This window comes from Leopardus geoffroyi, chromosome A1 (genome assembly GCF_018350155.1).
Source record: "Leopardus geoffroyi isolate Oge1 chromosome A1, O.geoffroyi_Oge1_pat1.0, whole genome shotgun sequence".
Lineage (NCBI taxonomy): Eukaryota > Metazoa > Chordata > Mammalia > Carnivora > Felidae > Leopardus > Leopardus geoffroyi.
This window is the reverse complement of record NC_059326.1, coordinates 91119735-91143850: the sequence shown is the minus strand read 5'-3', so window position 1 is coordinate 91143850 and position 24116 is coordinate 91119735. Positions and strand designations below refer to the sequence as shown.

General features: G+C 42.4%; 1 protein-coding gene across 1 annotated transcript; it reads left to right on the top strand.

Moving 5' to 3' along the window:
- Positions 1-1393: 1393 nt before the first annotated feature.
- On the top strand, positions 1394-24116 carry LOC123601749 (zinc finger protein 354B). The gene is made up of 5 exons (XM_045485362.1): positions 1394-1582; positions 2563-2648; positions 6978-7104; positions 8276-8371; positions 22475-24116. Exons 2-5 carry the CDS (start codon positions 2616-2618, stop codon positions 24055-24057), a joined length of 1839 nt encoding a protein of 612 aa, XP_045341318.1. The 5' UTR covers positions 1394-1582; positions 2563-2615; the 3' UTR covers positions 24058-24116.

Here is a 24116-nt window from a genome sequence, read left to right as displayed (position 1 = left end):
GCCCCCTTGAACATTTCAATATAAAGTACATATACAAGCAATTAAAATTGGAAAATACTTAAATGGTTCGATAAATATGAGATCATATTTAATTTCACAAGTACTCAAAATTAGATATAAAAAATTTGGCCTACTGAATAAACAAAAGCTTTTTCAAAAAAAATGTAAAAAAAAAAAAACAAAACACAGAGTAGGCATGGATGCTAGGCACAGCACATATTGTCACCAACTGCTTATGGAAATAAAAACTGTAAAATCTTCCAGGAATGCAACTAGACAATGGGCTTAGAATTCCACCAGTCTTTGATCCAGTAACTCAAGAATTTTAAACTAAGAAAACAATCTTCAAAGATATAGGTACAAGAATATTAATGGAGCAAAAAACTGGAAATAATATAACAATAGGGTTAAATAAATTGAGCTTAGTTCAATACACGTAACTAAAAAAATTTAATTAGTCGTAGTGGGATGCGCTGAAGCCATTCAAAATAGTACTGAAGGAGACTATTTATTGGCAAATTCAAATGCTCAAACCACATTCTTAAGCAGGGAAAAACCCAAAAGAGGTTACAATTGCTATCTGCAAGATTCCATTTTGTTAAAAGGAGGTCAGCAGTGATTGAGAGATTAACATGGAGTTTAAAGGGCTGTTAAAAGATGTTCACCAAATAATCGTTAACCTCTTCTGTGTACTGGCGTCAGGTGCAAACCTTCCAAATGGGACATATTCCTAGTACGAAAAAAAGGGAGAAAAGGGAAGGAAGGAAGGAAGAACGAAAAGATAGCCTTTGACTTCTCTGCACCTAGAATGCCCCTACCCTCCTTCACTGCCCCGGAATCTTCCCTCCATTGCCTCTCCTGGAGGGCTGCCAGAGAAACCCCCCTCTTCCAAACTCACCCAGATCCCCCGACCCTGCTTTCCTTTCACTGTTTTCCATAACGCGTATTTTCTAAAATGTTATATAATTATGTTCATGGCTTATTGTCTGCTCTGTACCAACTTCCCCAAAAGTTCTCGAAAGCAATGATCTTTGCCTTGTTCACCAACTGATTTCCAACCAATGGTGTTTGGCACGTAGCAGGTGCTAGATACCATGCGGTTGAATCACTGAAGGGAAAATACGTTTGTTCTCGGCGGTTGTCTACTTGCCTTACTATCATTTACCCAGATGCACAGCTTCAAGGCACCGCCCTTGGCGAACCTACGTTTGCATTCCGTGGTACTGGAAGACACAGCTTCGCAGCTCAAGGACTGTGGCCCCCGAGCCCGGAAGTGGGATCTGGGCACGTGACAGGCTATCGCGCAGAACTACACTTCCCAGAACGCTTGGGTCCTCGCGTGAACTACATTCCCCAGAGGCCTTAGCGGCCGTCCCTAATTCACCCCCTGCCCCGCCTCTCTGGACACCCGGCTTCAGCAGCAAGCGGCTCCGGGCCTCAGGTCCGCGCAGGCAGCGCCCAGGCATCGCCAGGGGAAGGATTCCGACCCCGGGCTGCTGTCCGCCGAAGCAGCGCTGGAGCCTCAGCCTGCGGCGCACGGCCGGGAAGGCGCGGTGCCCAGAGCCCCCGAGGTCTTGGCGAGGTGAGCGGCGGAGGGTCGGTGGAATGAGGGAGGGAGGACCGGGGCCTCGGGAGGATGCGGCGCCGGGGCGCGGGGCACAGGCCCGAGAGGCGCGAGCGGGGTCTTTGTAGTTGTGGGCGGGCCAGGGGCCGGGCACCCCCGATGTGCCCGCCCGGGACCGGCCGTCCCGCGGTCGTGCCCGTGACCTCGGCAGGTCGGACACTTGTCCCCACCGGCCCAGGCCCCCCTCCGCTCCCTCCCAACCGGTTTCCAGAGTGCTACCTGCCTAGCTACCGGCTGTCAGCAAACGTGAGGAACTGTGTTTCCGCCCCTCACCGGCGCCACTGCCCTCCGGGCGGCGGGCGCAGAGATGCGTTTTCCGCCAGAAGTGAGTTGTCCGCTTCCCCCCACGGCAGATCCTCGACGGGAACCGAGGTTTTCGGTTTCTGTGCCTGTTCTCTAGATAGCAGCCATAGGAAAACTGATGTCATCCCTTTCCGAAGCAGTTTTCTCCAAAATCTGGAGATTCCTTGACAGGAGGGGAGTTGGGTGGGGAAAGCTTGAGGTGGAGAAAAGTTGTCCCATGCAGGCAGCGAGGTTGGGGCAGGTGTTCTGGAGGCGTGTGGTATAGATCCCGGTGCACCCTCCCTGGCTGTGTGAATTGGGGCAAGGTGCTCCTGCTCTACCCCCGATTTCCTGATCTGTAGAATGGGGGTGCTGACAATGGCAGCTGTGCTGCTGGACTAAACCGGTGTTGGCAGTCCCTGGCATGCGGTGAGATTCAGTGAGTCGCTGCGGCTGCTGATAGTCCTACACCCTTTTTCTCTGAGCCAGAGAGACCCGGCACTTCTCTGGTCCTGTCTGCTCACAGCTCCTTATTTCCCTCTCTGAGGGCACATGGGGTCATTCTCAGGTGGTGTGAGGATTTCAGAGTTGGTGATTCTGAGGGGTTGGAAAGCAGAAGGGGCTTCTCCCTCCTGGCTCCCTTTTTCTTCTTTCAGATCTGCCTTCTGGAGACTCCACCCATCCTAAGGGAAGAGCCCAGAAAGAAGCTATGGCTATTGGACAGAGGGAAGCAAGGCCTCGGGTGAGTTCATTGCCATCTCAGATCTTAGAGACAGATTGATTGATTGACTTTCTTACTTACCCACCCGGGAACTGAAGTTCCCTACTCAGTATAACCTTCTCCAGGGGTTGGAGCCCAAGCCCTTTTCTCTTTGAAGAGTTGGTCCACCCTGGTGGATGGCAGATTGTGTAGGGAATGCTAACCTCCTACCTGCCATGTCCAGTGTTTCTCTTTTCTTTTCCTAACACACACTCTTTTATTCATCAATCACAATATACTGTCTGATTACTAACTTGACAGGTAAGATGTCACATGGGGACAGAACAAACATGCACACTTGGCAGTTCCTTTCTGGCCTTGCTTCCTTGGCTTGCCCTGGTCTCCCTCCCTACCTTTGACTTTCCTTTATGATACCTTCCCTAGGCTCTTCCAGATCAGTGTTTTTTTCTCTCTCTTAACCTTTTGGATCATGTGCCTTGCTTCCGCATTCTCTTGACCTGCCATTTTCATCTTCATGTTGTGGAACGGGGGAGGGACCCCATCCCGGGAGGCCCGTGCATGAACAAGGAATAGCCGTGTTGGAGGGGACACAGTTGGAGAGGTCTCTTGACAGTGAGGGCAGAAAGAAGACTCCTCAGGAAGCAGCAGGGAGGATTTTGTGGGGTATCCGTAGTGGAGAGGCAGGGTATCCAGTGGCTGACAAGTGGGGCTTTTAAGCCAGACTGCTGGGTTTGAACCCATCTCCTTGGTTGTTGTCTCTGGGCCTTGGACAAATAGCTCCATCTCTGTGTGCCTGTTTCCACACCTGGAAAGTGGGGATCACAACCATGCCTACCTCATAGGGCAGGTGAGAGGATCACGTGAATTCAAGTGCATGGAAAGTGTTTAGATTGGGCCGGGCCCTCGCAGATGGTCACTGTGTGGCAGCTCTGGGAGCTGATGATGTTACTGCAATAGTAATATCAGTGCTGACAGATGGGAACTGCCATCCAGTGTTTCCAGGACCCGGGAGATACGGGTCCTTCCATGACTCACCTTCACCTGACAGTAGCAGTTAATGTCCCGTGGGGGGACTTCCTGAGGGCTTTGCCTTTGTTCTCACTCTCCTGCCTGCGCAGCAATTATCATACCCATTTTATTTTTTTTATTTTTTTATTTTTTTTAACGTTTATTTATTTTTGAGACACAGAGAGACAGCATGAACGGGGGAGGGGCAGAGAGAGAGGGAGACACAGAATCGGAAGCAGGCTCCAGGCTCTGAGCCATCAGCCCAGAGCCTGACGCGGGACTCAAACTCACAGACCGCGAGATCGTGACCTGAGCTGAAGTCAGAAGTTTAACCGACTGAGCCACCCAGGCGCCCCATCATCCCCATTTTACATATGAGGAAATGGAGGCTCAAGGAAGCCCGGTGACCTGATTTCAAACCCAAGTGTGTCTGGCCTCTGGGTTCATGCTCATTACTGTCCAGCCATTCCCGTGGTGCCTCTCTCAGAACTCAGGGCAGACCCAGCCCCCATGTTACCAGCACCCTTCTCCACTGTGACATTCTGTTTCGGACCCATGAAACTCGCTAGTGTCTGATCTTTGGGCCGAGGCCTGCCATTGCATGTTCCAGCTGCTTTTCTCTAAGGCTTTCCTCTTCCATTCCATTGGAGCCATGTTACTCTCTTGGCCAGAATCTTCTGCATCTCTGTGTGTGAGTGAATCCTCGTGGCATTCTCCCTAACCTCACCTGCCACCCTTTTGTCACCTGCACGGGCTTGTGTGTAAAAGTCAGTGACAGGGTGTTTAAGAGCAGAGAGAGAATATACCGAGTGCTGGGTTAAAGGGAGACTTGAATTACTGTCCTGCCTCTGCCACTAAGAAAGTATGTGACCTGGGTCTTGACTGCCCTGGACCTTCTGGTTCTCGTCCCTAAAATGAGGATTGAACTGGGAAACGGCATACAGGCCTGTCCACCTACACAGTTTCCTTTCATTGAGCAAATCATTGCACATGGTTTTCTTCTGGTCTATCAGTTGGATCGTAAATTCTTATGAGGGCTAAGATTATTTCCATATATCTATATTAACTATTTCTAAGTTACCTTATTATACATTTATTGCATGCTCATGTTTAAAATTTCAGAGAATAGGCGTGCCTGGGCAGCTCAGTCGGTTAAGACTCCAACTTCGGCTCAGGTCATGATCTTGCAGTTTGTGAGTTCAAGCCCCACGTTGGGCTCTGTGCTGACAGCTCAGAGGCTGGAGCCTGCTTTGGATTTTGTGTCTCCCTCTCTGTCTCTGCCCCTCCCTGCTTGTACGCTCACTTGCACTCTCTCTCTCAAAAATAAATAAACTTAAAAAAATAATTAAATTTCAGAAAATAAAAAATATATACATAAAGAAGAAAGTGAAATCACTCTTAACCCAGCATCAAGAGATAGTTGCTGTCACCCCTTTGGTATATGTCCATCAGAATCCTTTTCTATTCACTTTTTGTGTGAATACCTATGTACATAGGTATGCATCTGTTTTACCATTTTAGCTTTTTTATTGTAATAAAATATACATGACATTATCACCTTAGCTTTTTTTGCATGTATAATTCAGTGGCATTAAGTACATTCACATTATTGTGCGATTATCACCACCATCCATCTCCGTTGTATAGATCATCCCACTTATTTCTTAACCCCTTGAGGTGGACATTGAGAGGCAGTATTGCAGAGTGGTTAAGAATGGAGCCTTGGATGTCCTCCAAATTGCAATTCTACCTCTACCTCTGACCAGCTGTGATATTGTGATTCATAGTATGAAATATATATTTGGTCTTCACTGCTGTTCCTGGCACATAGGAGATTATAAGAGTTTGGAAGCTAAATGATGAATAATAATAGTTGGTTTTTATTCTTGAAATAACTTCAGAGCAACAAAGGTGAAATTGCTGTGTTTTGTTACTCATAATGAGTCATTTCAACCAAGCCAAAGTTGATATGAATGAGGTGACTTTTGAAAAGCCCCTAAGGATCCAATCCAATCAGGGGAACCAACCTTGATTCGAGGGTTCGATCTTTCAGGCTCTCTACCCCAACCCAGGGCCATTCATGCCTATGTAATGGCCAGTGATTTGATGCATTGTGCCCATAATGAAGCGGCCATAAAAACCCAGAAGGACAGGGTTTGAAGAGCTTCTGGGTGGGTGAACAGTTGTCGGTGGGGTGAGTGGTGCATCCAGGGAGGGCGTGGAAGCTCCACACCCTTCCCACATACCTTTCACCTCTTTCCCGGATCTGTTCTCAATAATATCCTTTTGGAATAAACCAGTAATCTATTAAGTAAATGTTTTCCTGCATTGTGGCACTTTCCCTGCATTTACCACTTGAGCAAGTTAATTAAACCTGAGGAGGGGAGTGGTGGAAACCTGTGCAATTTATAGCCATTTGGTAAGAAGCACAGGTTACCGTCTGGACTTGGGATTGGCCTCTGAAGTTGAGGCAGCCTTGTGGGACTGAGCCTTAACCTGTGGAACCAGGCTCTCTCTCCAGGTAGATGGCATGAGAATGGAATTAAATCGTAAGACACCTAGCTGGTGTCACACAATTGCTTGGCGTGTGGAAAACACACATGTCTGGTGTCAGAAGTAAAGCAGTATTGTAGTATTGAGAGTAGATACACAGGGGGAGTGAGTCTTCCTCTATACCAGCTGTTTGGTTTGGACAAATTTCTTTTTTTTCTTGTGTAAGATGGGGGCAATATAGTACCTATTTTATAGGGTTGTTGTAAAGATAAGTATTTACACTAAAAGTTAATACAAATCTCTTAAGAAGAGCTTGGTCCAAAGAAAGCTTTCAATAAATAATAGCTACTTAGATTTCCATTATTATTGTCCTCTGGCTTCAAGATAGTGTCTCAAGTTAGTTAACCTAACTTAAGCCTGCAGTGATTTTATCAGTAACATCATGATAAACACCTTGGAGGTGCATTTTTGCACACTGTTCGTTGTGATGCAAATATAGTAATTGGTAAGTTAAAAGATCCACACATTTTAAGTCTTTAAATATCTATTATAAAATTGTCATCAGAAATGTTATTCTAATTAACATTCCCACTAATGTCCTTAATTCCTCCCCACATGTCCTTACAGTGTTTTTTAAACACAGGGCCTGGTTAACAATTCATGCTTTCATGAACACTTCAGTATATATTTGTCACTGGCTGATTGTTCATTAAACAAATTACCTGAAACCTTCAGAAACCAGAATAACATCAAAAGCGTTTCATGGGAGCCCATCTACCCCCCACTGCCACCTTCTTCACTCTGTGTGATGGGAGGTCCTGGGTGAGCTGGGATGGCTTGTCATTACAGGTGTCACTGACGTTCGAGGATGTGGCTGTGCTCTTTACGCGGGAGGAGTGGAGAAAGCTGAGTCCTTCTCAGAGAAACTTGTACCAGGACGTGATGCTGGAGAACTATAGTAACCTGGTCTCATTGGGTAAGGAAATTTTCTCTGTAGATAAAAAAAATCCAGAAATTAGGATAAGTCAACACCTGCTTCCCTGGATAAAAGCCATGGGTCATCAGGAACTTTTAGCTGAATTTTGCCTTAAGACTGTACAAATTGTTAATAACTATTTAAAACTTTTTTCTCCTTATAGGCATGGATTTCTCCCATGACAGGACAACTGACATACTTTTATGTTAGAAGTTCCCTCTTGGTTAGGCAACATTTTCCCGCTATAGGAGTTTCTGTGATTTGTTTGCTTGGCTTACAGCAGACAGCATCCATCAACTGTCTTCATTAACCTACCACCGGCCTTTCCCAATTCGCTTTTACATCCCAATGAGCATTGTATGATCCATTTTTGAAAGGGAGTCAGATAGTGTTTTCTCGTTTAACAAAACTAAAAAGAATCTTTTTTAATGTTTATTTGTTCTTGAGAGAGAGAGAGAGAGAGAGCAGGGGAGGGGCAGAGAAAAGGGGGACACAGCATCTGAAACTGGCTCCAGGCTCTGAGCTGTCAGCACAGAGCCCTGTGTGGGGCTTGAACTCCGGAACCATGAGATAATGACCTGACGTGAAGTCAGATGCTTAACCTGAGTCACCCAGGCATACCTAAAAACATTTTTTTTAAGTTTATTTATTTATTTCGAAATAGAGATAGAGTGAGTGGAAGAGGGGCAGAGAGAGAGGGACACAGAGAATCCCAAGCAGGCTCCATGCGTCAGTGAAGAGCCTGATGTGGAACTCGAACTCACAATCTGTGAGATCATGACCTGAGCTGAAATCAAGAGTTGGATGCTTAACCAACTGAGTTACCCAGGCGCCCCTGTGTTTTCTCATTTTAAACAGGGGACTTGGTACCTGTTCACAAATATGTAGTCTGTACATCTAACATAGTCCCTCTTCTGTAGAAAGCCATTGATACTCCATGAATCAAAGCTGCATATTTATCATTATTTCTCTAACATACAATTATTACATAGGTCACTTGCCTTTCCCCTCATACATGCCCTCACATCATGGGGACACAGCGGGAGCACCCCCCAGAATCTTTTGTACCATCCTCTGAGTTTTCTACATAGATCTGTGATGCTTCTTTGAGTCAAAACAAAGACGGGTTTTTTTGTCTTGTTTTATTTTTCTTTTTTTTGTCTATGAGCAGGACTCCTGTTTTCCAAACCAAAAGTGATCTCCCTGTTGCAGCAAGGAGAAGATCCCTGGAAGGTAGAGAAAGAAAGTCCTGGAGGCCCCTCTCTAGGTGAGTGGCTGGGACGGAGGAGCCCGGGAACTGCTTTGGGCAGCAGTCTGTTTACTAAGTGACGGTGGGGCTTGGAGATGTTGGTTGGGGAAGCTTCTCTGTCCTCAAGAAGTGGCGGGGAGGGGACACTAAGGCCCCAGACAGGAGCCTCCTCTTATTCTGCAGGAATCACTTCCCAAGTGAATCTCTCGGGATCTCCTCTTATTCTTTCCTGTTCTCAGAGGAGGGCGGCACATCAGGTATTCAGTCAGCAAACAGTGTATTTGAAGAATGGCAAAGAATTCATTCTGATGGAGGCTCAGGGGATGCATGTGAGACAAGGAGCTGAGAAAGGAAAGGGTGTCAGAAAGCTAGCAGGGGCCATGTTACAATGTGCTTTAACAAGATTCTTGGAGATGGACTGTCCCATGGAAAGAAAGGATTTTAAGCAGGAGAATGATATGGTCTTGGTGTTTTAGAAAAATTGGCCTAAATCTGAAACAATGTAGAGATCTTCCAATAAAGCCATGGCTTAAGAAGCTGTGGCAAGTCCCTTGCCCTGGCATGGAGTGCCATGTCAGACAGAAGAGCACGCTGGTGTGGCCAGAGCTCCAGGGCAGGTCACAGAGCATGATGGTGATGTGCCCCATTTGTGTTTAAGGAAAATTACGTAGCTGTTTGTATGTATAATATGTGTGGAAGTGCAGAGAGAAAGGTCAGGGGACACACCTTAGCTGGTAACAGTAGTCCCACTTGGAATGGAATCGAGAATGGGGGCGGGGTTGGGGATCAAGAATGGGCAGGATGAAAGAGGGCTTTACTTATGTGGAATCTTAATATTTCAGAGAATACATTCATGGAGTCCTTATGTAATTTGAATTTAATAAGAATGGTCACCTTGGAAGCATTGTGGGGAATAGATTTAAAATGAGGGAAAACGTGATGTGGAACCTTCTGGAGACACTTAGTCATGTAGGCAAGATGTTTCTAGTGGGCTCCAGGAGGGAAGACGAGGGGTCCCTTTGTTAAGGGTGTAGCTGAGTTCGCTGTGGGATGGGTCTCGCTTGAGGCACGGGTGGAATGCTTCAGTAGAGACGCTGGTGGACAGTTGATTGAGGTCTGTGGGGACTCGAAAGGGATGTCAGGGAGCTATGGGTACAAAGGTGGCATCTGAAACCTTGAATTGACCAGGTGAGGGCACAGGGTACAGGACAAAATACTAGGAAACCTCACCATTTACAAGGTGGGTTAGGAAAGAAGAATCTGGCCAAGACTGAGAAGTCATCAGAGGAGAGGAACAGGAGAGGCTGCTGTCATGGAAGTTTGCGACAGATAGCTGATGAATGTTGGGGGGATGGGGGGTGCTCGGCCTCTGGAGCATCTGGGTTCAAACCCTCACCCATGGCTTTCCTGTTGGTAATAAATGGTGAGTGAGCTCCACCCTAGGCACTGGCAACGTTACATTGACAGAAAGACACAGGTCCCGCTGGCTGCAGGTCAGGGTCGAGTGGGGGCACAAGTGTTCAGGAACTGAGCGCACACAGGGTGTGGAATGACAGCTGGTCAGGCTCCCACCAGAAAGATGCAAAGTGCTGTGAGAGCTTGTGGCCAGAGGGGACGGGCCCAGCAGGAGGGGGGACGGGTGCAGCATGAGGGAGATGGCTCAGCGGGAGGGGTGGGGTGGGGGGTGGGGGGTAGAGCAGGAGGGCAAAGGTGCAGGCGGAGCGTGCCTAGTGGGCAAAGACTTCCCGAGGAGGTGGGATCTGAGGATGCAGAGAAATAGTCCAGGCACAGAAAAGGGCATGTGTGTTTGTGCAGAGAAAGGAAGCCAGCAGGTGCTGATGGGAGCCGGGAGAGAGCAGCAGGGACCAGATCCCACTGAGCCAGGGAAGCCCGGACACAGGATTTGGACTGTGTCTGAGAGCCACGCACAGTGCGTGAGGAGTCGGAAGTACCTGGCCACGGACCCGGGTTTACCCTCTGCAGAGATCAGCCTGCAGCAGACAGGGAGCCTGTTGGCATGGGTGGGGACTGGTCCCAGCTGTCCTCAGGTCCACACGAGTCAGTGACGGCCCCCCACGCTGTGGGCCCCACAGAGGACCCGCGGGATAGGTGGACTCCTTCTCCAAGTCCCCAGGTCAGGGGAGCCTTCTTCCTGCCATAGGTTGAGGTTTTTGATGTGGGAACCACCCTTGTCTGTATTTCTATCTTTTTAACTTTGATTTGGAAGAAGGACACAAATTCTGTGGAAGCTGGTAGAGGCCACCACGAAGTGATCAGAGAATGCAGGCCATCAGGGAACCAGGTGGGGTTGAGGAGGGTCCTCAGTCCCACTGTTGGGTGTGAGCCGGGTCTGGCATGGAAGGTCAGAGGAAGAGCAGGGCTCCCTTTGCCCTGACCTCAGGAGCCTCTGATCCATTAATGAATCCGAGTGAAGTGAGTATTTGTTCAGTTAAGGGGAATAGATAGTGTGACTGGAGTCCAAAGCTGTCCTGAGAGGCTCTGGGGCCACCGGGTGGTGGGGTAGGAGTCCGGTCAGCCTCCTCCTCCATTCTGGGGAGACGTCCCTGAGGGTAGACCGTGGGTGGACGTCGGACGGACATAAGGACATCACAGCTGACCAGTATGTGGGTGTCTCTGGATGGAATGAACTCCCTCTCTTTCCTCAGAGGTGGAAGTCACATGGGCCACCCTGGGAGTCTGGGCATGTGGCTGTGTCTGTCCTGTACCCCTGGGGGGTTGGGGGGCTCCATCTGCCTGGACTGAGGGGACCTCAGAGCAGCTTCCCCTCCCAAGGGCAGCTCACTCCCCTGCGAGCACAGGTGAGGGAGCCGGTGTTCATGGGAGTGCCTCGGCTTGTTCACTCTAGACCCAAACCAAAACCTTCCCCTTGGGCAGCCAGTGATGGAAAAGCCCGTGCTCCCAGGGTAGGACTCCTAGAACCTCTAACTGCCTCCAAATATCCTCTTTTAAAAAAAATTACTTTTTTTCAATACTATTCACAAATAGGAAAAACAAAACAAAAACAAACTGCCATCCCAGGTATGTATGCTTTAACTTGAGAGATGGAAGGAGATGGCATGCAGGGTGTGTGTCTCTTCTGAGTCTATGAGCCTAAATTGTAATCACTGAGGTTGTGCTCTTCTGGAAGAGTTGTAATAAGGTGATACACATCATGAGTTTGCTTTACACCCAGACGTGGAAGTATTCTTGAAATCTAAAATTCAAAAAATGCAGGGAGGGGTACCTGGTGGTTCAGTGGTTGAGCTGGCTCCTGATTTCAGCTCAGGTCCTGATCTTGTGGTTGTGAGATCGAGCCCTGCGTGGGGCTCCTTGCTGAGTATGGAGCCTGCTTGGGATTCTCTCCCTCTCTCTCTCTCTCTCTCTCTCTCTCTCTCTCTCTCTCTCTCCCCCTCTCCTCTCCCTCTCTCTGCCCCTCCCCTGCTCGCTTTTTCTCAAAATAAATAATTATTTTTAAAAATTCAAGAATGATCTAGGTAAACAATTACCTCCAATGAAAATATGTTCTTCTTTCCCCATCATTTTCTCTTTGTTATCTGAACGCAAGAAGCCTTGTAGGGTGGACTGAACCTGGGCCACGTGGTCAGCCAGGGGGCCACCTGGGAGTTGCCTTCCACCCACCAAGCTGTGCTTGGACTGCCCCTGTACAGGGGGCAGGGCGCAGGGGTCTTCTAATTTGCACGAAAGTGCTGCCCTTAGCAGCCTAGTGACCCAGCAGGTGGTGGTTTAAAGAGTGAATCTCTTAAGAGGTAAAAGCAGAGCCCAGGTGCTCCGGAGCCGTGTCCAGTATGTTCAGGTCAGTCTTCTCCTTGTTCCTTTCCCTCCCTAACAAGACCCCTGCATGGCCCTGCACCTCTCTACTGCCACCAGCATCTGTTCTTGTAGCTGCCAGAATGCTCTATTAAAAGGTAAATCAGGTCATCTCACTCCCCTGCGCAAAACTTCTCCGGGCTTCCTTCTTGATGCTTACCTTTCAAAGAGATGGCTCCCAGCCTCTTAAGAACATCTTTGGGTTATAATGTTCACAGAGGCTTTACAAGATTTATATACATATCCTATCAAAAGCATAGAGAAAGGATTTACAAATACAAATTTTCTCAAAGAAATGCTTTAAGAAAAAGGTAAGGACACATGGTTCCCTTTTGAGGTGCTGCCACACTATTTTCCAGAGTGTTTGTACTCCTTGACATTGCCACCAGCTGTGTATGTAGTTAGCTTCCAAATTATCCACAGTGTTGATAAAACTTTGTCATCCCCTAATGATTTTTTTATTATGGTACAAATGTAAAATTTACCACGTTAACCATTTTTAAATGTACAGTTTGGTGGCATTAAGTTCATTCACGGTGCTGTGCAACCATCCCCACCATCTAGCTGCGGAAGTTCTTCATAATCCCTTCCTGAATTGCCCCCACTAAACTAATTCCCCATCCACCTCTCTCCTCATCCCCTGCTAATCACTGTTCCATTCTCTGTCTCTCCGTGTTTGACTATTCTAGGAACCTTACAGAATTAGTATCCTGTAACACTTGTCATTTTGTGTCTGGCTTATGTCACTCCACATAATATCTTCAAGGTTAATCCATGTTATAGCATCTGTCAGAACTTCTTTTCTTCTTAAGGCTGAATAATATTCTGTTAATATGGATATACCACATTTTGTTTATCCATTCATCTGTCACTAGAAATTTGAGTGTTTTCCACCTTTGGCTATTGTGAATAACACTACTGTGAACATGGATGTACAGATACCTCTTTCAGTCCTTGCTTTCAGTAATTTTGGGTACATAAGGAGTGGAATTGCTGGATCACACAATAATTCTCCAGTTAACTTTCTGAGGCACTGCTGTATTGTTTTCCACCATGGCCCCTTTCATTTTTATTCCCACCAGCAATGTATACGTGTTCCAGTTTCTCCATATCCTTGACAACATTTATTTTCTGGTTTGTTGTTTTTTAATAATAGCCATACTAATGGGCTTAAAGTGGTATCTGGTGGTTTTCATTTGCATTTCCTTACTGATTAGTGATGTTGAGTGTTTTTCCATGTACTTATTGGTCATTGATATATCTCCCATAGAGAAATGTCTGTTCAAGTCCTTTGCCCATTTTGTTTTTCTTTTCTTTCTTTTTTGTAATTCCAGTATAGTTCACATCCTTTGTTGTATTAGTTTGAGGTGTACAATATAGTGATTCAACAATTCTGTACATTACACAGTGCTCATCAAAAGTAAGTATAGTCTTTAATCTCCATCACCTATTTTACCCATCCCCCTCACACCTCCCCTCTGGTAACCATGTTTTCTCTACAGTTAAGTCTGTTTTTTGGTTTGCCTCTTTTTTTCTTTGTTCATTTGTTTTGTTTCTTAAATTCCATACATGAGTGAAATTATATGGTATTTGTCTTTCTCTGACTTCTTTCACTTAGTATTATACTTTCTAGCTCCATCTATGTTGTTGCAAATGGCAAAATATCATGCTTTTTTATAGCTGAATAATATCCATTGTATGTATATATATGCCACTTACTCTTTATCTGTTCATCAGTTGGTGGACACTTGCTTTGCCCATTTTTGAGTTGTTTTTTTTTTTTTGTTTTTTACTGTTGAGTTGTAGGAGTTCTTTGTATATTCTGGATATTAATCCTTTATCAGATATCAGATTAGCAAATATTTTCTCCCCGTTCTGTATGTTACCTTTTTATTCTGCTGATAGTGTTCTTTGATGCACAAAAGCTTTAATTTTGATGAAGTCCAATTATTTGTACCCTATATCAGAAATCATTGCCAAATCTAATATCATGAAGTTTTTGCCCTGTTTTCTTTTGAGAATTGTATAGTTTTAGGTCTTCAATGATAGATCCATTTTTGAGTTACTTTTTTGTGTGGAGTTGTTAAGGGCCTAACCCCATTGTTTTGCATGAGGATATCCAGTTTTCCCAGCACCATTTGTTGAAAAGACTGTCTCTTCCTCATTGAATGGTCTTGGCATCCTTGTCAAAATCATTTATCCTGTATGTGAGGGCTTATTTCTGGATTTTGTATTCTATTCTATTGGTCTATATGTCTGTCTATGGCAGTACCACACTATTTAAATTACTAATAAGTTTGTAATAAGTTCTGAAATCACTATACTTTTGTAATAAGTTGTGATACTCCCAACTTTGTTCTTCTTTTTCAAGATGATTTTGGCTTTTCAGGGTCCCTTGAGATTCCATATGAAGTTTAGGATGGGTTTTTCTATTTCTGCAGAAAAAAAAATACAGCATTGGAATTTTGATAGGGATAACACTGAATCTGTGGATCACTTCAAGTAGAATTGCTATCTTAATAGTAAGTCTTATAATCCATGAACACCTGGTGTCTTTTCATGTCTTCTTTACTTTCTTTCTGCATTGTTTGTAGTTTTCATTCTGTCACCTCCTTCTTTGAGTTAATTCCTCAGCATTTTATTCTTTTTGATGCTATTGTAAATGAAATCATTTTGTCTATTTTCCTTTTGCATTGTTCATTGTTAGTGTATAAAAACACAGGTGAGTTTTGTGTTACTACTGCTGCTTTGCTGAATTTGTTTGTTAGTTCTAACAGTTTTTGTGTGGAATCTTCATGATTTTCTACGTATAAGATCATTCCATCCATGAGTGAGATAATTTTATTTCTTCCTTTCCAATTTGGTATCTTTTAATTATTTTTCTTCACTGATTGCTCTGGCTAGAAATTCTAACACTATGTTGAATAGAAGTAGTAGCAGTGGACATCCTTGCTTCGTTCCTGATCTTAGAGGAAAAGATGAGTTTTTCATATGTGGCCTTTATTACCTTGGGGTAGTTTCCTTCCATTCCCAGTTTGTTGAGTGTATTTTATCACAAAAAGGTATTGAATTTTGTTAAGTGCTTTTTCTGCATCACTTGAGATGATTGTGTGGTTTTACCCCTTCATTCTGCTAATGTGATACATTACATTGATTGGTTTTCATGTGTTAACCATGCTTGCATTACAAGGATAACTCTCCTTTGGTCCTGGTGTATAATCCTTTTATTATTATCCTGAATTATGTTTGCTAGTATTTTATTGAAGATTTAAAAGTCAGTATTCATAAGGAATATTGGTCTTCAGCTTTCTTGTAGTGTTTTTGTTTGACTTTATTATCAGGGCAATGCTGGCTTCATAGAAAAAGTTACAAAGTGGTTCCCTCCTCTTCAGTTTGTTGGAAGAGTTTGAAAAAGATTGGTGTTAGTTCTTTAATATTTGGTAGAATTCACCAGTGGAAACCATCTGGAGCTGGGCTTTCCTTTGTTGGAAGGTTTTTGAATACTGATTCAATCATCTTACTAGTTATCTGTCTATTCAGATTTTCCTCTGAATAGTATAAATTTTCCTCCTAGCACTGCATTCCATAAGTTTTGGTAAGTTGTGATTTCATTTTCATTTGTCTGTATTTTTAATTTCCTGTGTGATTTCTTCTTTAACCCATTTCTTTAAGATCGTGTTGTTTAATTTACACATATTTGTGAATTTTCCAGGTTTACTTCTGTTATTGATTTCTAACTTCATCCCATTGTGGTTGAATACCTGTGTGATACCTGTATCTTTAAATCTGTTGAAACTTGTTTTTGTGTAACATATGGTCTACACTGGAGGATGTCTCGTGCATTTGTGAAGAATGCGTGTTCTGTTTTTGATGGATAGCACATTTTGTATGTATCCATTAGATCTAGTTGGTTTATTGTATTGTTCAAGTCCTTTATTTGCTTTCTTCTTTTCGTCTGGTTTTTCTGTTCTTTCTTGAATATGGGGTATTGAAATCTCCAACTACTATTGTATAACAATTTCTCCCTTCAGTTTTGTTAATTTTTCCTTCATGTTTTTTGAGATGTGTTACTAGGTATGTAAATGCTTACATTGTAATATCTTCTTGCTGAATTGAAACTTTTATGAATATACTTTATCCTTCTCTGTCTCTTGTAAGTTTTTTTCTAAACTTTATTTTGTCTGATACTATTATAGCTACTCCCACTCTCTTTTGGTACTTCCATGCATATGAAGTATCTTTCCATCTTCTCACTTTGAACCTATTTATTTTTTGGATCTAAAGCAAATCTCTTATTCAAACAAAAAACAAACTCTGAGATACAGAGAACAAACTGTTGCTTGAGGTGGGTGGGAAGAGGGTGAAATAGATAAAGAGGATCAAGAGTACAACTATCTTATGAGCACTGAGTAATGTGTGGAATTGTTGACTCATTATATTGTACACCTGAAACTATATGTTAATTCTACTTCAAGAAAAAGAAAAAGAAAAAGAAAGAAATGAGCCTTTTAGACAGCATATAGTTAGGTTATGGGTTTTTTTTTCCCCCATTCTGCCAATATCTGTATTTTGAAGTAATTACTGATATGGAGAGACTTACTTCTGCCATTTTGCAGTTTGTTTTCTATATGCCTTATATCGTTTTGTCCCTGGTTTCCTGCATTATTGTCTCCTTTTGTGTTTAGTTAATTTTTTGTAGTGAAACATTTTAATTCTCCCATTTTTAAATATATATTGTATTTTTTTTACATTGAGATTATGTTTAACATCCTAAACTTATAACACTCTGATTTGAATTTATACTACCTTAAGTACAATAATGTACAAAATCTCTGCTTCTGTACACCTGTATCCTCATCCCCTTTTCAGTTATTGTTGTCACCGATTGCATCATTATGCATTGTGTGCCTTAAAAACACAGTCTTGTGTTTAAATACATTTAATTTTTAAATACATTTGTCTTTTATTTTTTTTTTTTTTAAATTTTTTTTTTTCCAACATTTATTTATTTTTGGGACAGAGAGAGACAGAGCATGAACGGGGGAGGGGCAGAGAGAGAGGGAGACACAGAATCGGAAATAGGCTCCAGGCTCTGAGCCATCAGCCCAGAGCCCGACGCGGGGCTCGAACTCACGGACCGCGAGATCGTGACCTGGCTGAAGTCGGACGCTTAACCGACTGCGCCACCCAGGCGCCCCTACATTTGTCTTTTAAATCATGTAGAAGATAAAAAGCAGAGTTATAAGCCAACATTACAATAATACTGGTTATTATATTGACCATGCATTTACCTTTACCAGAGATCTTCATTTTGTATCACTTTGCCTTGCATCCTTTCATTTCAACTTGAAGGACTCCCTTTAATAATTCTTGCAAGGCAGGTCTAGTAGTAATAAACCCCCTCAGCATTTGTTTGCCTGGGAATATCTTAATTTCTTCATCATCTTTGAAGGGCAGTTTACCAGATGGAGAATTCTCTGTTGAAACTTTTTTCCCTTTCTTTCAGCACTTCGACTAGATCAGCTCACTACTTTCTGGCCTTTAAAGTGTCTGATGAGAAATTTGATAATCTTATCAAAGATCCCTTATATGTTATGCGTCTTGCTTCTCTTTTGCTGCTTTCAATATTCTCTTTTTGGCTTTGGGTTTTTGACAGTTTGGTGATAATGTGTCTCAGTGTTGGTCTCTTTGAGTTTATCCTTTTTGGAGTTGATTAAGCTTCACAGATTTGTAGATTCATATCTCACATCAAATTTGGAAAATTTTCAGCCATTGTCTTCAAATGATCTCTCTGCCCCTTTCCTTCTCTTTCCAGGACTTCCGCAAGGCTATTTTGTCCACCTGAGGGTGTCCCACAAGTCTCTTAGGCTCTGTTCACTTTCTTCAATATTTGTTGTTGTTATTCTTCCTCAGAGTCAGTAATTTTAATGACCTATCCTCAAGCTTGTGGATTCTGCCTGCTCTAATTTGATTTTGAATCTCTCTAGTGAAATTTTCAATTATTGTACTCTGACGCTAGTATTTCTTTTTGGTTTCTTTCTGTGTTTTCTATCTTTTTATTGATATTTTCATTTTTTAAATCATCTTCCTGACTTTACCCATATCTTTCCTTAGCTCTTGAAAACTATTTAAAGTTTAAAAGTTTTTGTGTAATATGCCCAGCATCATCTCTTCCTCATAGACGTTTTTTGTCTATTTATTTTGTTCCTTTGAGTGAGTCATATCTTATTTTTTTAATGCCTTGTGAGTTTTGTTTGTGTTGAAAATCGGACATTTGAATTTTATAATGTTGTAACTCTAGGAATTAGATTCTCCCCCTTCCCAGAGTGATTTTCTTCTCATACATTTCCTCCTTTTCACAAGGATAGGACTAGCTTAGCTATTTGATAAAGCCTCTTCCAGGCCTGAATCTCCTGACTATGATTTACTGTAGTGTCTGAATACTTTTATGTCACAGTAGCATGGAACATTAGAGAACAGCCTAGATTTTTAGCTGATAGAGAATCAGCTTAAATATCACCGAATTTTAGTTTTAGGAAAAATTGGTTTTATTTCCAGCTTTATTACTATTAGGTATTTGAGCTTGTGTAAATCGCTTAATCTTTGAGTGTAGTTTTCTTAGGAAATGAAAATATTATGCTAAATGATTTCCAAGTTTGCAGCTAGTCCTAGAGTTCTGTATTTGTACAAAATTGAAATATTCTATCGTGCTATTGCTGGGGAATACAACCAACACTTTTGAAGCTACTAATTTTATGTTGAGCTTTAAAGTCCATAATTGTTATCTTGGAAAATAATATTTGACCTACAGTATGTCCACATAAATTCAAGAAAATCACTTTATAACAGGGAAAAATGGTAGCTGTGTGTGTGTATGTGTGTGTGTGTGTGTGTGTGTGTGTGTGTGTGTGTATCTTCATATATACAACTGATTTTTTGTTGTTTTTGTCAGGTGTCTCTGTGCCATGGACCAGCCTGAGATATAAACTAAAGGTTTTCTCATGTCTTTTCTGAGCCTTTGTCTTTCCCTTGGCATGTATGATGACTTTCTAAATTCCCCGTGTATGCAGTTACTTTTGAATTTCCTTATACTTAAATATGTGGTTCCCCAAAGTAGGAAAAAGGTAACATGCAAGTGGGAGAGGGTAGGGGGAAGACAGACATGGGCTCTGAAATTCCCTGGCAGCTGCTTCAGCTAGTGGGGCAACAATGGCAGCTTGCCTTTCTGTCTGTACCTCCATGATCCCAAGCAATAATCCTCAGACAGAACCCAGATCTACAGTAATTGGAGAACAAGGTTCTTGTTGTCATCCTGGCTCCTGCAAGCCATCTAAAGAATGCCAGTACAGCTGCCTGCCATGGGGCTGGAGGCTGGGGCATGGGTAGCTGCTACTGACTGAAATTAAACTGCAATTTCCTGATCAAGCCTTCCCTTAGAAGCTGCCAGCCTTCAAATAGATTCCACAGTTTCAAAATCCTTCCATCAGTCAGATTCTGCCAGTTCATTCGTTGTCTAGGTAGGGAGGCAGAATCCTAGAGCTTCCTACTCTGTAATCTTCCTTGATGTCCACTTTTCCCTCTTTTTTTTAAAGATTTTATTTTTAAGTAACCTCTACACCCAACCGGGGGCTCAAACCCACAACCCCAAGATCAAGAGTCACATGTGCCACCAACTGAGCCAGCCAAGCACCTGCACTTTTCCCTTTTTTAACTCACATTTTACAAGTTTTAGTATTTTCTTTCTTCTTTCTCAAGTAATGTTGAAGATGAGGACTTGGATAGAAATCTCATAGTTATGAAGTTATTTCTTATCATTTGGGAAAGCAATTTTGATAATTTGCTTACACTGAGCTACCATTGTCTTCAGTTATCCAGAAAGCTTTGGTATTTACTGTTTATTTTTTTAAGTTTATTTATTTATTTTGAGAGAGAGAGAAAGAAGTGAGTTGGGGGGTGGGGGGCAGAGAGAGGAAGAGAGAATCCCATGCAAGCTCCGTGCTGTCAGTGGAGAGCCCAACACAGGGCTCAATCTCATGAACCATGACATCATGACCTGAGTTGAAACCAAGAGTTGGATGTTTAACCAACTGAGCTACCCAGGCACCTCAGTATTTACTATTTAAAGATAAGTTTTATAATTCTATAAGTATTCTAATTTTCTACTTAGGAAGTATGTTTTTTAAGTAAAAGTATTTTTTTAAGATCTTGTCTTTTGTATATTGATATTTTTAAATTCAGGTGTGGAACACTGACTTTTAAAATTGCAGGTCTCAGGGTGCCTGGGTGGTTCAGTCGGGTTAGTATCTGACTCTTGGTTTTGGCCCAGGTCATGAGCTCATTTATGGTTCCTGAGTTTGAGCCCCACATTGGGCTCCATGCTGACAGTAAATAAAGTTGCAGGTCTCTTATTAGATATGATCTTTAAGAGGAAAAAGATTAATCTATTCACTCCTATTGCAATAAATAACAGAAAGTGGAAGAAGAGTTAATTTTTAGTTTTATTATGGAAAGTGTAAACATGGGAAGGTAGGAGTGGTGAAAGGGTAGGTGCTAAAGCACAGGGCAGCCCCACAACAAAGAATTATCTATCCCCAAATGTCAGCTGAGGTCGAGAAATCCTGATCTCTACACAGGATTTAAAATATTTTTATGTATTTTCTTTAAAATATCTTTATATTTTTATAACAATAAGTTGGTCCATCCAAGAATAGAAGAGGTCATTCCATTCGTTCAGATGTACTTTAATGTCATTCAAGACTGTTTTCAAATTTTCTTCATAGAAGTTTTTTTACATTTCCTGTAAATTCATTCCTCTAATCCTTTGTTAGGGTCAGTGAAGGTTATTGTCTGTAGCATGTTAATTTTCTATCCTGATACATCACTGACCAAGTTTTTATTGTTGGTTTTCTGGAGTTAAGTAGATAGAGTATAATATCACTGGCAAATAGGGCTAGTTTATTTCCTCTTTACTCATCCTTGTGCATCTGATTTTTCTTATGTAACTGTATTAATACAATACAATACAACACAATACAATACAATTAAGTGAATACAATAAAGTGAAAATAATGGGCATCCTTGTCTTGTTCTTGATCACAGTGGAAATGTGTTTCTTCATTAAATAAGATACTGGTAGGGGTGCCTGGGTGGTTCAGTCAGTTAAGCGTCTGACTTCGGCTCAGGTCATGATCTCACTATTCGTGAGTTCGAGCCCTGCTTCAGGCTCTGTGCTGAGAGCTCAGAGCCTGGAGTCTGCTTCATATTCTGTGTCTCCCTCTCTCTCTGTCCCTCTCCCACTTGCACTCTGTGTGTCTCTGTCTCAAAAATAAATATACATTAAAAAATATTTTTTAAAAAAGATACTGGTTTTAGGAGTAAAATATATGTATTTTAGCATGTTGAGAAAGTATCCCTAAATTCTTATTTTCTTCAGTGTTTTTACTACTGAAATTTTTTGAAGGCTTTCTCATTGTCTCTGAATATGCTCATAATTTTCTCCCTTAGGTATATAAATTAAAATATATACCACAGTAAGTGGTATAATAAAGGGAATGGATTGTGAAAGGGTACTGGAGCCTCCAGTGAACCCAGTGCCCACGGCACTGGAGCCTCCAGTGAACCCAGTGCCCGTGGCACACAGGGTACACAGGGTACACAGAGGAGTTAATGCTGGAACTGAGTCTGAAGGCTACAGAAAAGTTTGGAGGGATGACATTCATTCTGCAGTAGAAATAATTGCATTAATGAGAACAATGTCATGGAAATAATGTATAAGTCTGTCATAGGCTTTGGATGCCAGACCGCATGTCCTAATCCTCCAATCCTGCCTCTCCATTCATTCTCCTGGTCACTTGTACACTCTCACCTTACTTTTTTTTTTTTTAATTTTTTATAATGTTCATTTATTTTTGAGAGAGATAGAGACAGAGCGTGAGCATGGGAGGGGCAGAGAGAGAGGGAGACAGAATCTGAAGCAGGCTCCAGGCTCTGAGCTGTCAGCACAGAGCCCGACACGGGGCTTGAACCCACGAACCATGAGATCATGACCTGAACCGAATTTGGATGCTTAAGCGACTGAGCCACCCAGGCGCCCCAACTCTCAGCTTCCTTAAATGAGCTTCTTTGATTTTAGTCACCCTTTTCCTTTGCCATCATCCATTATTATTTATTTTTTTCTCTTGCTAGGAAGCCAGAAAGCAAGCCCTTATTTAGGTATCATTAACATTTATTCTTTGTACACATTATGTTTCAGCCAGTCATGTGAATCATAAGCATTTTTTTTTTTTTTTCCAGGATATAAGAGCAGTCCTAAAACTACAAAGTCAACTCAAACTCAAGATTCATTATTTCAGGAGCTAATAAGGAAAAGACTCAAAAGGGATGAACCCTGGAATTTCATAACAGAAAAATCCTGTGTATATGAAGACAGATTAAAGAAACAAAAGGACAAAAATGAAAGTTTACAAATAATTTCAATCACCCATACAAAACTCCTCACTGTAGAAAGAAGCCATAAAAATACTGACTTTGGCCAAAATTTCAGCCTGAGATCAGTCTTTGTGAAGCAACAGAGGGTCGCTAGAGAAAAAACACCCTCAAAATATGAAATACAAAGAAATAGCTTCAAGCAGAATTCAAATTTACTTAACCAACCAAAAATCAAGATAGCAGAGAAACACTATAAATGTAATATATGTGAAAAAGCCTTCATTCACAATTCATCCCTTCGTAAACATCAGAAAAACCACACTGGAGAGAAATTATTTAAATGTAAAGAATGTTTGAAAGCCTTTAGCCAAAGTTCAGCTCTCATTCAACATCAAAGAACTCATACTGGAGAGAAACCCTATATCTGTAAAGAATGTGGGAAAGCTTTCAGCCATAGTGCGTCCCTTTGTAAACACCTTAGAATCCATACTGTGGAGAAATCCTATAGATGTAAAGAGTGTGGTAAATCCTTCAGCAGGAGATCTGGCCTTTTTATACATCAAAAAATCCACGCTCGAGAAAATCCCCATAAATATAATCCAGGTAGAAAGGCATCTGGCCTTCCTGGATGTCAGAGAATTCACCTCAGAAAGAAGTCCTATTTATGCAATGAATGTGGCAACACCTTCAAGTCTAGTTCATCCCTTCGTTATCATCAGAGGATTCACACAGGAGAGAAACCTTTTAAGTGTAGTGAATGTGGGAGAGCCTTCAGTCAGAGCGCATCTCTTATTCAGCATGAAAGAATTCACACTGGAGAAAAGCCCTATCGATGTAACGAATGTGGAAAAGGTTTTACTTCAATTTCCCGACTGAACAGACACCGAATTATTCATACTGGTGAGAAACTGTACAATTGTAATGAATGTGGTAAAGCCTTAAGTTCCCACTCGACGCTGATCATCCATGAAAGAATTCACACTGGAGAGAAACCGTGTAAATGTAAAGTATGTGGGAAAGCCTTCAGGCAGAGTTCAGCCCTCATTCAACATCAGAGAATGCACACTGGAGAAAGACCCTATAAATGCAACGAGTGTGGGAAAACATTCAGGTGTAACTCATCCCTTAGTAACCACCAGAGAATTCACACAGGAGAGAAACCATATCGATGTCTGGAATGTGGGATATCTTTTGGCCAAAGTGCAGCTCTTATTCAACATCAGAGGATTCATACAGGAGAAAAACCCTTTGAGTGTAACACATGTGGGAAAACTTTCAGACAGAGCTCATCACTTATTGCCCATCAAAGAATTCATACTGGAGAGAAACCCTATGAATGTAATACATGTGGGAAACTTTTCAGCCAGAGGTCATCCCTTACTAATCATTACAAAATCCACATTGAAGAAGATTCCTTGAAAGTAGATTTGCATGTGTGCAAGCCTTAAACCAAAGCTCATCACAAGATACATATTTGAGATTGATTTAATAAATGTAATGAACATGA